The following is a 14,324-nucleotide window of genomic DNA, read 5'->3' on the forward strand; positions in this document are numbered from 1 at the left end:
GGGGGGGGGGATAGAAGGGGTGTGTATGCTCATCCATGATCCCCGCCCGATTATACAGCTCCACGTACTCGTACTGGGCTCTCTTCATTCCCATTCCAGTACTTTGCCAATACCCGACGTATTCCTCAATTTGTTTTGAAATACTGAAGGAAGAGAAACAACTCAAATTGTCTTGTGGAGGATTGAAAGGAGGATGGTTGGGAAGGAACTTGCAGTTATGTGAAAGGTAACCTAGCTCAGTGTACCGTACGTATTAAGGGAAATGACATATGAGCATGCATTGAGGAAACGGCATGGGAATAGGGGGACTGGATGGGAACTTGACATTCAAGGTTCTGTTTATTATTGTATGTTCTTTCGATACATACATTTTACCTCCCCCTCCCCCACAACCTCCCTTTTGCTTCAGGAACCATGGAATACCAACTTATTTTGGCAAGGCGGAGTGTATAGCCTAGTGGTTAACGCCGGCGTCTCCCAGTCATGAGATCCCCGGTTCGATTCCCCGCCGACAGCAATGTGTGTCGTCTGGCAAGGGTGTTGTTCAATAACAACTTCCTGACATGGACGTTAAATGGATGTGTGCCGAGAGATTGGCTTCGGTCAGCTTGCGAGTCTACAAGCCTCCATGGCTTCTTTCGCGAGTTCCTGCTTGCGGGAAGATCACATATACATACATACATATTTGACAGTGTACGGGGTAATTGTACTACGTCACCCTAGTATCAACCACTGCGTTGACGATTACGTAATCGTTTACTGTACAAGTGTACAGCACTACAGAATACACCGTACAGAGCCATCATCCGGTAATATCCAGGCAAGCTTTATAACCGTTCCCACATGCGACGTGCATTGTGCATTGACTGTATTCATAAGCCCGGAGTACTTACGGGAACACGAAGCGCGTTACCACCTCCACCTTTTTAAAATTATTCACGTAACCAGTAACTAGGTTACATCGATCACAATGATGGAGGTAAAATAAAATTACAAAAAAATCTTCTGGATGCAAAAATTAAGAGACTTTGATTTGAATTAGGCCTAAGCCTAACATTAATGGTAGACCTAGGCTATAGCCTAGGCATAAGTAAGTTAGGCCTATGCTATGTATAGCTCAGTCCAGCTATAGTCTGTGGCATAGCCTAGGCAATGCTTACAGTTGATACTCAAAAGTTAGCCGTAACTTCAACTTAAGGGTTTCCGTTATGTTTTTCAGTCGATTGCTTTGAAGCATGATTTGAGAGTACAGTATGGAGCACTTGGTGTATATTCAGCCTAGCAAACCTGAGAACATTGTCTTGCATCCACTGTGCAACAGTAACTTAACTTCTATTGAATGTTAATTTTAACTTTAAACTGAATGTCACACCACATTCCGGTTCTCTCATCTAAGTCAGTGCATGAAATATCCTAGAACTAAAGACTAATACTAGTACTACTACTAGTACTAGTAATGTGTTATCGTCCCGTTACTGTGTGAATGCAGTTGCTAACTTTAATTGTCATAGAGTTAAATGATAAAAATGGCAAGACCTATGTGGGAGGATAATACCACTTTGCTGTTCTAGTGCAAACAGTAAAAAAGGTATATTCCAGTGAAAAAGTGATAATTTTTTCTCACAATTTACCCAATGCGAACTTTGTAAGATCGTATCTGTTGGGTAGAGGCAATTGCTAATACAGCTAGAAATAATCTAGTTCAATTAACAAGAGTTTTCACTATATGCCTACTGTAACAGTGGTTCCCCATACCTACTGAAATTTACTGGAATAAATGTGAGCAAAACCAAAAGAAAACAGCCTTCTGGAAAGCCTCAGTTACAAAGATATTAATGTCGTAAAATTTGATGCATCTGTATGTCATCGACTATCATAAGCAATTGCTGTATCTGTCCTGACTAATAACGTTCATTTAGTGACCTGAAGAATAGTAAATTACTACACATCCATCTTTCTGTTATTTAAAATGCATGCTAGGCTTACATCATCGTACAGAAAATCCAGACATTGAAAGATTGACAGTAAAGTGAGTGAACGTTTGCACAACAATAACAGCTGGGTTTCTGTTTCAACATCGTTCGGTATTCTGTAATAGGATAAGATACCGTTGGAGCTTTGATTGCAATGCCCAGTGCCGGGTTGCTTACAAGCTACAAGATTGGGTAAGGTGTTGATAATGACATGTATCTAATTTACTTCTCTCTAACAGGTTTTGATATATCATGCTTCCAGTGGAAAAGAGCTATGCAAAGTCTCTAATGTAAGTATAGTAATGTCATCCTATATTAAATTGTATATTTACTCTGAGGGAGACCAGCATGATAGCATTCAATTGGGTGCTATAACTTTAGTTTACAAACTAACCTCAGTTTTGAGGTTGATAAGTTACTCCCATGTAGTGAAGTTGGGTATTAAGTGAACTGCTCTATGCCACAATATACTGTCTTGAAGATAACAGCCAGAGTTGATTTATCAGAAAAAGCTTGCTGTAAAATGAGACTTTTAATTGGGTATTTTTAAAAATTTGTTGATGCTTTTTGGTACTGTTGTATTATATAAAAACAATATCTGTAGCAAGTACTTAAATTGTATATATGTTTATTTTAATTCTATCTTTGTGTTTTACATTGTTTCTAGCTGAAGAAAACATCCACTATTTCAGATGTTAAGAAACAGTATCAGCTGAATAGTAAGTATATAGAAAATAATATTTGTATGTATGTATGTATGTATATTAGATCCTCCTGTAAGCAGGAACTCGCGAAGAAGCCTTATTGGCTTATCAAAGCCGCAAGCTGACCGAAGTCAGTCTCTCACATTCATATTTAACGTCCATGATTATGAATCGTTAATTGTCAACAACTCTGTAACTGGACGACTTACATTAATCTGGGAGTGACTCGAACCGGGGACCTTATGATTGAAAGGCACCGGTGTTAACCACTGAGCTAACACTCCGTATTTGAATATCTCTGTTGAAAAAAGGAATATTTTTCATTGAAATGAAGTCATTCTTCATATATATATTATTATTGAAATTGTAGTGAGTTGAAAAATCCAGAACAGGGAAAAAACTTCTAGTCTCCACCTGGATTTGAACTCGGGCCTCCTGCTTTACATGTGGACACCCTAACCACTAGGCTATGGACGCTGATTGTGTGTCCAGAGGTTCGAAACCGGTGAGGAAGGTCACCTGTATCGAAAAGTGCTAGTTCTGTTTTGGTGACATAGTTTTTGCCTTACTCAAACATGTTGCTAACCAACTCGAAATAATTTGTGTTGCCTAAAGTCGGATCTCAAAGAGATACATGTCTATATATATATATATTAATATACATACCACTAGTGAATAAAGGGAACATGTATAGGGAGACTTGGTGTGCGTGGAGAATTTTTGCAAACAGTAAGTGCATTTGCCTTTTTGAAAAGAAGTGGTTGATTGTTCAGCTGTGAACGTACAGACTGCATCTCATGCAGTGCTAACTTTTAACCTTTAACCTCCAACCATCACATTCATGCATGCCACTACTCTCAATGTAACATAGCAGTTTGTGTTTCAATGTGTTGAATACATCGGAAAGTGTGTGTATAAGGTACTCGCTTTCAGACTGTTTTTAGTTGAAATTGCAAGCCATTAATATCAAACATTCAAATGATCCCGTTTAGGTCAAGTACAATAAAGAAACAATTGGCTGAGTACATGTTATATCAAAAGTGATACGATCTTCATAGCTGATGGTGTCATAAGAAAGTTAGTTTTCACATATTGACCTTCCGCTTAATTTAGTTGTTTTCCTCTTACAGAAAAATCTGCATATCCAAGTCGCCAGTCATACAGGCTTGAACCAAGTAAGATGAATTATGATCTTTGATCCTTATTTTCTTATTGAGCACGTTGTATTGAAATCATGACAGACTGTAACAAAAATTTGAAATTCTATTTGAATTGTCAAATAGAGTACGTAATGAATATCAAATGGAATTACCTTAAGGGGCCAGACATTGTGTCGATGGGGATATAAAGTTGTTTCATTTTGCAATCAAAACTTTATCAATGTTTTAATCTGATCTTGAAAGGGTAGTTGAACGATTTTGTAAAAGATATTCAATTTTTTTCCGCATGGAAATAATATGATATAACCAGACATGTTGGTTCGCAGCTGGTTTCAAGAATTAAAGTTGGGGAGGAGATTGGTTGTTTGAAGACTAATAGCCTATCCTGCAATGTGTGTCATTGGACTGGGACCATTGGAAACATCTCATTTTACAATATGTTGTCTCTCCTTGTCATGCTTGTCTTGTCTTGCATTCCAGAGGGTAAAAGTCTGAAAGATGAGCAGACTCTGAACTCGCTTGGCCTTCGAAGTGGAAGCAAGTTATACTTCAAGGACCTCGGTCCCCAAGTTGGGTGGTCTACGGTAAGTATTCATGAGTACCCCGAGTTTGAAGAAGCTCGCAGGTACAGAAAGAGGGGTTTGGATGTACATCTGCATGTACATGCATCCACTTGTCCAACAGCAAAACTCGTTGTGGGCAAAGGTCACCGAGGATAACTGCAGATATTTATAATATTATATTGAATGTCCAACATACATGAGTTACAGTCACGTTTAGGTGATATCTTTTTCCCTCCTATTCACCTCAGGTATTTCTGACAGAATATTTTGGACCATTGGTTATTTACCTGATTTTCTACGTCAGACCAAGTATCATCTACGGTGCTGACGCTGCTGACCAACCGAGAGACATCGCTGTCCAGTAAGTTCATTTGTCCATTTGAAAGAATCCATGAAAGAATCTCAGTTGCTAGTGATGTTCTCTAATATATAAGTATAATGTTATGTTATGTAAATTAAATAAAATCTTTTATACAACACCTAATTATATTCCGGCCATTTGATTGGTCAATTGCTCGTCAATTGCATGCAAAATCCGCTCTATTGCATGCTATGATGATAGAACCATGCGTTATACTTTTTTGATAGCACTTTTTTCAATGGTAAGAGAGCAGAGAAACCTGTCTGTTCAAAACAATCTGTTGCATGAGTGCATTTTACATCCAAGTATATCCAAATTTGAAGGTGTTGTATAAAACAAATAATGAATGGTTTCCATTCGTGCAATAGTGCAAATATTTCATTCGTTGAAAGATGTAATTTGTTCCATTCAACTCGGCTGCGCCTCGTTGAATGGAACATTCCATCTTTCAACCCATGAAATATTTGCACTATTGCACTCATAACCATTCATTATTTGTATTATATTGCGCACTACGCGTGATGCATCTGTGCGCTTAACAAACAATCTAGAATATACTGTGACATAAAACAGTAAATACATAAAACAGTAAATTACATATACCATATACAGATATATACAGGAATAAAAGATTGAAAAATGATTAAAAGTACTGGTGAAGAGTAAGCGATAAAACAGATTGACTACAAAATCTACAAATAACCTACTGTACAGTTTAAATGGAAACTTTGTATTGTATTGTACCATTGTATGTCCAAGCAATAGAACCAATAACATGTTATTCTGGCAGAGACACTAAAGTGAAAGGCAATGCTTGATGGATGGAATGCTTCAGGAGGTGGACTTTCAGGCTACCCAAATGTAGGCATTTTTCTTTGCGGTCAAATTTTGGAAAAGTAAAGTGTTCTATCAAAATGACCATTGGGTCAATTATTACTATGGAAGTAGAGAAATGAAAGGTTTTTTATCTCAATACATTACATGTATAGAGATATTGTAACAGTAAGTGGGACTCTCTCTTCTCTTAAAAATTTTTCAGCGTCTTCAAACAAAGTTCTTTTTCTCTGGAATTTCCAGAGCAAGAATATATCATATAGACCAACAAAAGTTACTATTTTTTATTCCAGAATTGTATCTCATTCTGTGACTTTTTCACCAATTTATGTCCAAATCGGGCCAATTTGGACTGAAAACACACTTTGGCAGACCTGTTTTGCACACGCTCCAAAACTTATGTTTTATGAAAGAGAATAGAATAGAACTGTCTTTCAACAGTGGTATCGTCTAAGATAGGGTCCTACTGTATGTATTATATATTTTATTAGCATTTTAAACTTTCATTTGTTGTTTACAGGTAGGTATTAATAAGAATTTTACTACCTATATATGACATTTTATGGCATTTATTTGCTTTATTTGATGTTTAAATGATTTTTCTTTCTTAAAATAACACTGAGCTGCCGCCCCTACTATTAGTAAAAAGGTCCGTTTTTGATGATTAAGCCCCGCCCCCAAGTCTGTTTTGTAGCAGATTGGCTATGACTCATAACATCTACACGAAAATGGCTACGCTCGCGACCAATTTCTGTAGTGTAGTTAGGTACGCGAGGTGTTAGTGTATTGCATGCTAATTACATTCTGTACTGCTGAATTCTACGTAGTGCATTTAATTTATATTAGGCCTTCGTTTTTTAACATCCATTTAAGGATAGTACTGGTGTTCAGGTAGCTTTTCAGAGCAAGGGCCATGATAAGTTTGTTTGATTGCCCTTCATGTATTTTGAATAATTACGTATACACATTCTTGTATTTCTGAAGGCTACTTACTGTAGGCCTAGTGCATTTAAAAAATATATATATATAGGCCTAGGCCTATTAGGCTTTCAGTGATAGCCACATTAGCATTGTACTGGTGTTCAGACAGCTTTTCCTAGGAAGGACCAGGGTAAGTTTGTTTGATGGGTACGTATAAAAGAGGAGCCGGCCATAGCATCACAACTTTTATAAGACTATAAAAATTGTATAAGGTTATGTTTTATTTATAAGGATATAAGATGTATAAGGTTATATGAAGTATGTTTAGCTTTCTTTTGAACCTGTAATGTTTGACATCAAATGTACAAAGAATTAAAATAAAATAACAAAATGGAGAGGAACTGAGGTGGCTATTAGGGGAAGAGGAGGCCACCCATCACTTGCATATAAAAACTTGTAATCTTCTTTTACATTATTTTTTTCCAAGTCATAAATCCATGAAATCTTCATGTCCAAAAAATTGAGATGGAAAAACGTGGGTTGTTTTGATATCTAGAAATGGACACAGTTTTGATGGTAGTCACCACTACAGTAACATACAGTAGGTCAATAGGCCTAGCTCTCAAGGCAGGCATCAAGAATATGGTCGAGTTGTTCGCCTCTTCTAATTTGGCTGTTGTCATTGACGTCAAACTATATGACCAAAAAGTCCAACAGAGACTGACCTAAGATGAAGGATACCACATAAAAAACAAGTTCTTAGGTATTCTATGACATTACTAAACCTTGCAACGTCGTTCTTTCGACTAACAGGCAATGAGCGCTAAAGGCAAGACTAGCAGGATAAAGTGTAACCTGCAGAGACTATTCGTGGCAAAGTAGCAAAAATGCAAGTTATGTATTTGTTGTACCATGATTGATCTTGATAATTGTAGAGACAGAGCAAAGATTTGAAATTAGGAATCAAAATTAAAACTTCCAGTATTGAGATACTGCATCATTGATGCTCTTGTCTCAGAGATGTTTCACAGTTTTATATTAGTTGCCATCATTATTGTGTTTTTGTTTCGTATGCCGATTATTTAGAGCAGAGTATTTGGCATGAATGTATGCTCTTTGAGAGCCTGTAGGATACAAGAGAACTTTTTGGTACATAACCCTGTCTTGTTTTATAAGGGTACTGCATGTTGTTACTGTATTTAGTATGTTTATCTAAAGCACCTGCATATGGTTTGTTATATGTCCTGATATAATTGTTGAATATGCAAAGCATGTAATACAGTATAATACAGTCACTTATTACGAAAAAGTTAACACAGGAGAACATGTTTCCATCTTTCAGTCTCACTCCACCCTTTATAACAATCACTGGCGTGATGTTTCTTGTAAAATGTAGGAAATGTAGTTCATACTGTGGAGAGAAGTGCTCTACCATCTAACCGAAGAGAGAAGAGAAAAACCCAGTTTTATATATGGTTACTTGTGTAATACCTTTGTCTCCAGGAGTTAACATTAAAAGTATGATTATATTTTTCATAGCAGCTTAGAAGTGAATGATTATTTGTTTTTCATAAAGTATTAAAGATGCAAAAGCTGCATAGATACATATTAAGCTGCTACACAACTTTGTAAATGTTTTGTGGTAATAAATAGCCATTCTGCATATGAATGCATGTTGCTATGATATACTACATGTTTCTATGATATAATGCATGTTTCTATGTAATATCAAATGCATTGTTCCAGGCTGGTATTTTGTACCACTTTTCTGTCAGTGTAGAGCATTATGTAACATCATCTCTTCTTACAGTTTATATATTTTGACATCATTCTGTAGTTACAGTAGATTGGTAAAGTAGTCTCTCTTCTCTTCAGTATCGCAGCTGCTTGCTGGACGTTTCATTACGCCAAGCGACTGTTGGAAACCATCTTTGTTCATCGTTTCTCTCACGCCACCATGCCCATCATGAATATCTTTAAGGTATATTTGCATTCAAGATTTAAAGTAAGATCATTATTATTTTATGTCTATTTCCTTCACACTGCTATGCCACCGAAGTGCATGTTCTTTAGTACAGTGTGTTTACATAACAGGGTAAGCCATGCTGTAAGTTACATCATGATTGAGATTCTTCATAGTTTTGACATCATCGGGTAAATTACACTGTTATTACATAATGAGGTATATTACTCTGTTATTACATAATGAGGTAATATTACTCTGGTATTACATAATGAGGTAATATTACTCTGTTATTACATACTAAGGTAACTTACTCTGTTATTACATCAAGAGATAATGCACAGTTATAAGATATATTTTATTAGCTACTAAACAGCTGAGGTTCATCAGTTAAAGTGACGGGATTATCTAGTCTAATACACAGCCCAATAGGTCAGTTACTCAGGTGCACCAGAAAGCTCAATAAGGAAAACATGAGAGTATCATGGCCTCAAATGACATGTTTACAACCGGTGCATTATGAATTAATCATTAAGCATGGTGCTCCATTGTTTATACACAATTAAAACAAAATGTTACCTTCACATTATTAGAACTTACAAACCAATTAATTAACATTCATTACAAGTTCAACTTGGATAGCCCTCGCTTGGTTTATACCCAGAATAAAACGAAGATTTTCCGGGTATTAACATGATCTACGTAGAAAACAAAACTCTCTCCCTTATCTCACTCCTCAAGGTCTTTTTTAAAGTTTATTCCTAATACAGCTGCTTCATGAGCCAATATAAGGAAGACAGCATTGGTGATTTTGTAGATCATGTGATACTCAGAAAATTTTTTTGCCGGGTATAAACCCAATAGAAGGCTAACCAGGTTGAACTTGTAATGTTTAGGCCTGTACTGAGTAGCCGAGTCATCAGTTTAGTCTATCATGTGCATACCAGATGTTTAGCATATATTCTAAAAGTCAACACCTTGGAAACATGGAACAGCTATCAAAACATGACAAGCAGTTGAAATTTATCTTTTCTCTTGGACTATGACCACATGTAGTTCTTGCTTAATTTGTTTTAAAAGAATTTTACATATAAAGGTCATTATTGCTGTGTGAAGGATTGAAATTTTTCAAAAATGAGAATTATCTGTTACAGTGCAGTTTACTATGTGTTTGTTTTCCAGAATCTGTTGAATGTGCATGGAAAATATGAGTCTCCTTTGCCATAAGTCTATTTCTTAAAATTGTTGCTTATTGAAATGTCTTCTATAAAGTCTTCTAATTATTTCCTTTCCCGCAGAATTCCAGCTATTATTGGGGATTTGCTGCCTTTGTGGCGTACTTTATCAATCATCCCTTATATACACCTCCTCGTGAGTACAAACGTTATTAGTCTCCTATTTTAACAGCTTCTTGTACAAAGATGTCCTTGTTTTTATTGTAATGCTCCATACTTTTGGCACTTGTGAAATAAAACAATTTAATCAATTAACAAAAGAAAACCCTCTGGTAAATGATAAAAACCAAAATATGTTTTGGCTAGAACAGAGTTCACACCAGTGGCTTGTGGAATAGAAGCCTTATGCATGACCAACTCTTCTTTCATCAACAGAGTTTGGGAACGCTCAATTGTATGGTGGTTTGGCAGGATTTTTGGTAAGTTTGAAGAGGAGTCACTTAAAACTATCAATAAAGTGATAAATATAACTAATATAAAATGTTACAAAAATATATCCTGGTAGGGATAAATTTTTTGTTTTCATGTTCATATCGGTACATAAAGAGAGGAGTTGGGTAAGAGTGAACATGACAGCATAGAACCACAATTGTTCAGACTATATTGTCTGTCTTTGTGGTGGTGTTGTTATAAATAGCAATGTTTTCTAATTCTTACCCGTGTCAAGTTTTCTTGGCACTGTTTGATGTTGCTGACTTTGCCATAATTGCTAGTCCTACCACCTGTATAGTAGCATGAAACAAGAATTAAATTTAAAACGGTTACACCATAGAAACATGTTATTGTTGAAGACTAACACACAGCATACACTTTTACACCCTGGTTCACTTTGCCTATATACTGTTCTCTTGGTGTAACTTCTTTGACAGTGGTTAGCATCTGTCAGGAGTGTTGTCTTCCTGCTGCATTTAACGGCATGCATGTTTGTGTCTATTCCTGCACAGTTTGCAGAGTACGGTAACTGGCGCATCCACATGGCTTTCCGCAACCTCCGAACGCCTGGCACCAAGGAACGTCGTATTCCAAATGCTACAGGAGACCCCATGACCATCCTGTTTAATCTGGTAACCTGTCCTAATTATACATATGAGACCATCGCCTGGGTTAGCTTTAGTGTCATGACACAGTGTCTTCCAGGTAATTTCATAATCTGTGCTTGTTTTACAGATTATTTTTTGTAATCGTTCAAATACTGTAAAAGGTGTATGTTTACATGTTTATGCTGCTCATTTCAATGGGATGGTGCATTAGTTACCATAGTAACACTAATACACCAAAACAACCACCTGAAAACCTTTGCTGGTTTTCTCATGAAAGAAGACCATAGAACCCAACCAACATCTTGACCTGAATTGATATAAATGCTTGCATACAATGAACAACACCTTCAAAATTAATATCTGAGGGAAGATTTTTCTTTGCTTAGGAAATAAATGCTTCAAAAGCAAATATTTTTGAATAGAATTTGGTACAGAAGCTGGCAGTTGGTATTGCAAATGTTAGAATGCACAGTTTGTCCCTTGTATATGAATATAGCTATCTGCAGCTATTTCGCGAACCATATTCTTAGAAACCCACTGTGCTGCATTTTAAACTGATTTTATTGTTTGATACATATCATATGTAAGCTTCTTGGATTTTGCTACAAATTTTTCAAAAATTTTTCATTTTGATACATATATTTTGAAATGTGTTTGAATTTCCGGGCATATGCTTCATAAGCGATTTGCATGCGATACATATTTTTCGGTATACTCTATTTTAATGCAGATATTTCATAAACCATTTTGATAGTTTTCACAAACTGATTGCTTTTCTACAAATATGTTACATAATTAAGCTATTTGGATTTTACATTTGTATGTGTCATAAACTATGAAATACGTCGTTGACAGGGCTGAAAACATCATTGATGTAAAATGCTATTCTATTTTGTTTATCACATAATGAATGCTACATGGAATTTTTACTTTTTAACCTTTCAGCTCTGATGTTTGGCGTTTGTGGGTTTGTTCAGATGGCTATCTGGGCGAAAGGAAAGCACCGTAATTACCTGAAGGAGTTCAAGAATTACCCGAGAGGGAGGAAGGCAATTCTGCCGTTTCTTATTTGATGACCCTGTCCTGCAATTTTTTGAAAATTAACGAATTAAAAGAATGATTCATCATAATTTGTTTTTTTTCTTTTTTGTTCTTCTTCCAACTGGAAATTAATTGACATGAATTTTTTTCTATTCCTGATTTTATTTTTCAGTCACCTCCTTTCAATTATTTAATTTTTTTGTTTTTCAATTTGTAAATGGTGGTTTTGTGACAAATATTATATCTTTAAAAGGCAATGTTTTCATGAATAAGGAATTAATGTCATCCACATTTTTACATTAGTCATTGTGCATTAAGTACTGTGATCCACAGTGTGGCAAAATAAACCATATCATGTACCCATTTGGGTGTGCAAGTCAGTGTTTTGAGTCAATTCTATATCCCAGCTGAATCACTCTCTGTTTCTCTTAGTTTAATGTTCCATGTCAGCATTATGAATTGTGAAAACCTTACTACATTCCTTCTTGTCCAAAATGGTGCAGTCAGCTGGTAATTTGCATATTGTCTCCTCTACACTAAAGAACTTGAGCCAGGTTTGTATTGCTGTTTAAGGTTATCTTATGTAGCTGTATGATTGAGAATGTGCATGTGTTGTGATAGCAATGCAACAAAGTAACAAAACAGAAAACCATGACAGGCCTTTGCGTAGTTTCAAATGTTACATCGCAATCAACGCTTTGGAATAATTATCTTTATGATAATACAATGCTTTGGAATAATTATCTTTATGATAATAACTGTTGTGTCCTTGTGTAATGTTCATATTTTATATAAAAGTGCTGTATTCGTTAAATGAAGCATGAGCACCTCATTGTTCACCAAAGAACAGGTGAATAATGCATTTGTGTAAAGAAAATGCATTCCTTGAATTTGTTGTTGTGTTGTTTTGTTGTATGATGTACTGAACTGTCTGGTGGTTATTCATTGCATGATATTAAATTATTGAATGGGGATCTCTATATAAATATATCTGCATTAAATCTCTAACTATTGCTTTGAATATAAAGTTTGGTATCTGAAATGTTTAATATTGGTGGCCTTTCATTTTGCCTTGTTTGATGGTGTCTGTTCTGTTTATAAACTGAATCTGAAAATAACTTTTATGTAATTAATGGTGGTAAAAGATTCAAAGGATATCTCTCATGTACTTGTAATGGTAGAATTCCTCAAAGTGTAATGTATTTTCCCTGCATGTTCAAATTCTCCATATTGCTGAAAATATCTAGGGTTAGTTAACTGTGTCATTTGAGGAAAGATACATTTGTATGAGCTGTAGTCCTAAAGGAGATGTTAAAATTTGACCATTGTTAACCGATGGTTGGAAACTTTCTAGTAATTTTTGTTGTGTTTTGGGGGACAGGGGAAATTGATGACCTGTCACATAATTACTGTGTGTTGTGCAAAAAATGTACAAATTATCCATTTAGGACTTTTATTATCAAAGCCACCATTTGAATAGTTATTTGCCATTTGGCAAAGTTTTGGAAGGCATAAAGTTTGGAAGACTATTGCATGGGAGGCCGAGGCTTCTATGGCACAGGTACTGTGTGGCCAGATGTATAACGTATTAGTGCTTAAGCATTTACCCTCCAAGGGTTGTTTGAAATTTGTATTCCTTCAAAAGCCTTGGCATGTATGGGATACATTGAAGTTTCGAATGACTGTGCAATGCTTAAGTGTATTGTCTGTCCCTCAGAACATGAAATTTGAAGATCTTTATGTGTGAAGGGTTTGTGACCAGTATAGTAGTCACCAAAAAGCTGGTACTTTCCACTCTTTGAAGGTAACTCGGTGTAGTTCAGATTCCTGATATAAGGCCCCTAATCTCCATATTAAGAAGCTGTATATTACCTCAAAACAAGAACACCAAAGTGCTGGACATTCCTTTGTTTTGAGTTAATTACCACAACCTTCCAAAAGTTCAAATAAATTCAATATCCCAGAATAAAGCTGCAGTGACTCGTGGTTAAGGCCAAGCCTCAGTCTGTGATGTTAGCATTAGTAATGTTGTGGTATGTATGTTTTTCTGTTTATTGTGGATCATTGAGGTATCACCTAAGACGCAAGCAAGGCTTGAGATGTAGATGTCACATTGAGAGATGCCATGCAAATCAAACTTGTCTAAGGAGGGGTATCAACACTAGCACACAGGGTTCTGTTTATGGTCGTTATAAACATTTATGTAATACAATTTTAACAGGATTGAATCACTTTTCAATGTAAGTAAGCAATCTGGTGCTGATATTACACATTTTGATCATAAATAGGTGTCGATGCATTTTTTTTCCTTTTTTGATACACACCTTGATTGTATGAAAATTTTGTGGTGGAAAACAAATAGAAATGATGAGTTCCTAATTAACAAATTCAAAATCTTGTAGTTATCTTTTCACTTATTTTTGGTTCTTACAGGAAAGACAATACACTCTACAATGATGGGTATTCTAGTGGTAAATGGTGAACCCCCAGAAATTCCCAGAGGCTAGTGTTTCACGTAGCTTATAATGC

At 35.8% G+C, this 14,324-nt stretch overlaps 1 protein-coding gene across 1 annotated transcript; it reads left to right on the forward strand.

Moving 5' to 3' along the window:
- The first annotated feature begins 820 nt into the window (after window positions 1-820).
- Window positions 821-14,189, forward strand: LOC139978351 (probable very-long-chain enoyl-CoA reductase art-1). The gene is made up of 11 exons (XM_071988486.1): window positions 821-979; window positions 2,213-2,263; window positions 2,641-2,692; window positions 3,808-3,852; window positions 4,318-4,421; window positions 4,649-4,761; window positions 8,392-8,497; window positions 9,778-9,850; window positions 10,090-10,133; window positions 10,659-10,851; window positions 11,700-14,189. Exons 1-11 carry the CDS (start codon window positions 971-973, stop codon window positions 11,825-11,827), a joined length of 918 nt encoding a protein of 305 aa, XP_071844587.1. The 5' UTR covers window positions 821-970; the 3' UTR covers window positions 11,828-14,189.
- Window positions 14,190-14,324: the final 135 nt, after the last annotated feature.

This window comes from Apostichopus japonicus, chromosome 2 (assembly GCF_037975245.1).
Source record: "Apostichopus japonicus isolate 1M-3 chromosome 2, ASM3797524v1, whole genome shotgun sequence".
Lineage (NCBI taxonomy): Eukaryota > Metazoa > Echinodermata > Holothuroidea > Aspidochirotida > Stichopodidae > Apostichopus > Apostichopus japonicus.

Excerpts from the sequence above, each read along its gene's own strand:
- LOC139978351 (XM_071988486.1), top strand. Across the intron at positions 10,134-10,658 it reads GTGGTTTGGCAGGATTTTTG|TTTGCAGAGTACGGTAACTG; the intron begins GTAAGTTTGAAG and ends ATTCCTGCACAG. Across the intron at positions 10,852-11,699 it reads CATGACACAGTGTCTTCCAG|CTCTGATGTTTGGCGTTTGT; the intron begins GTAATTTCATAA and ends TTAACCTTTCAG.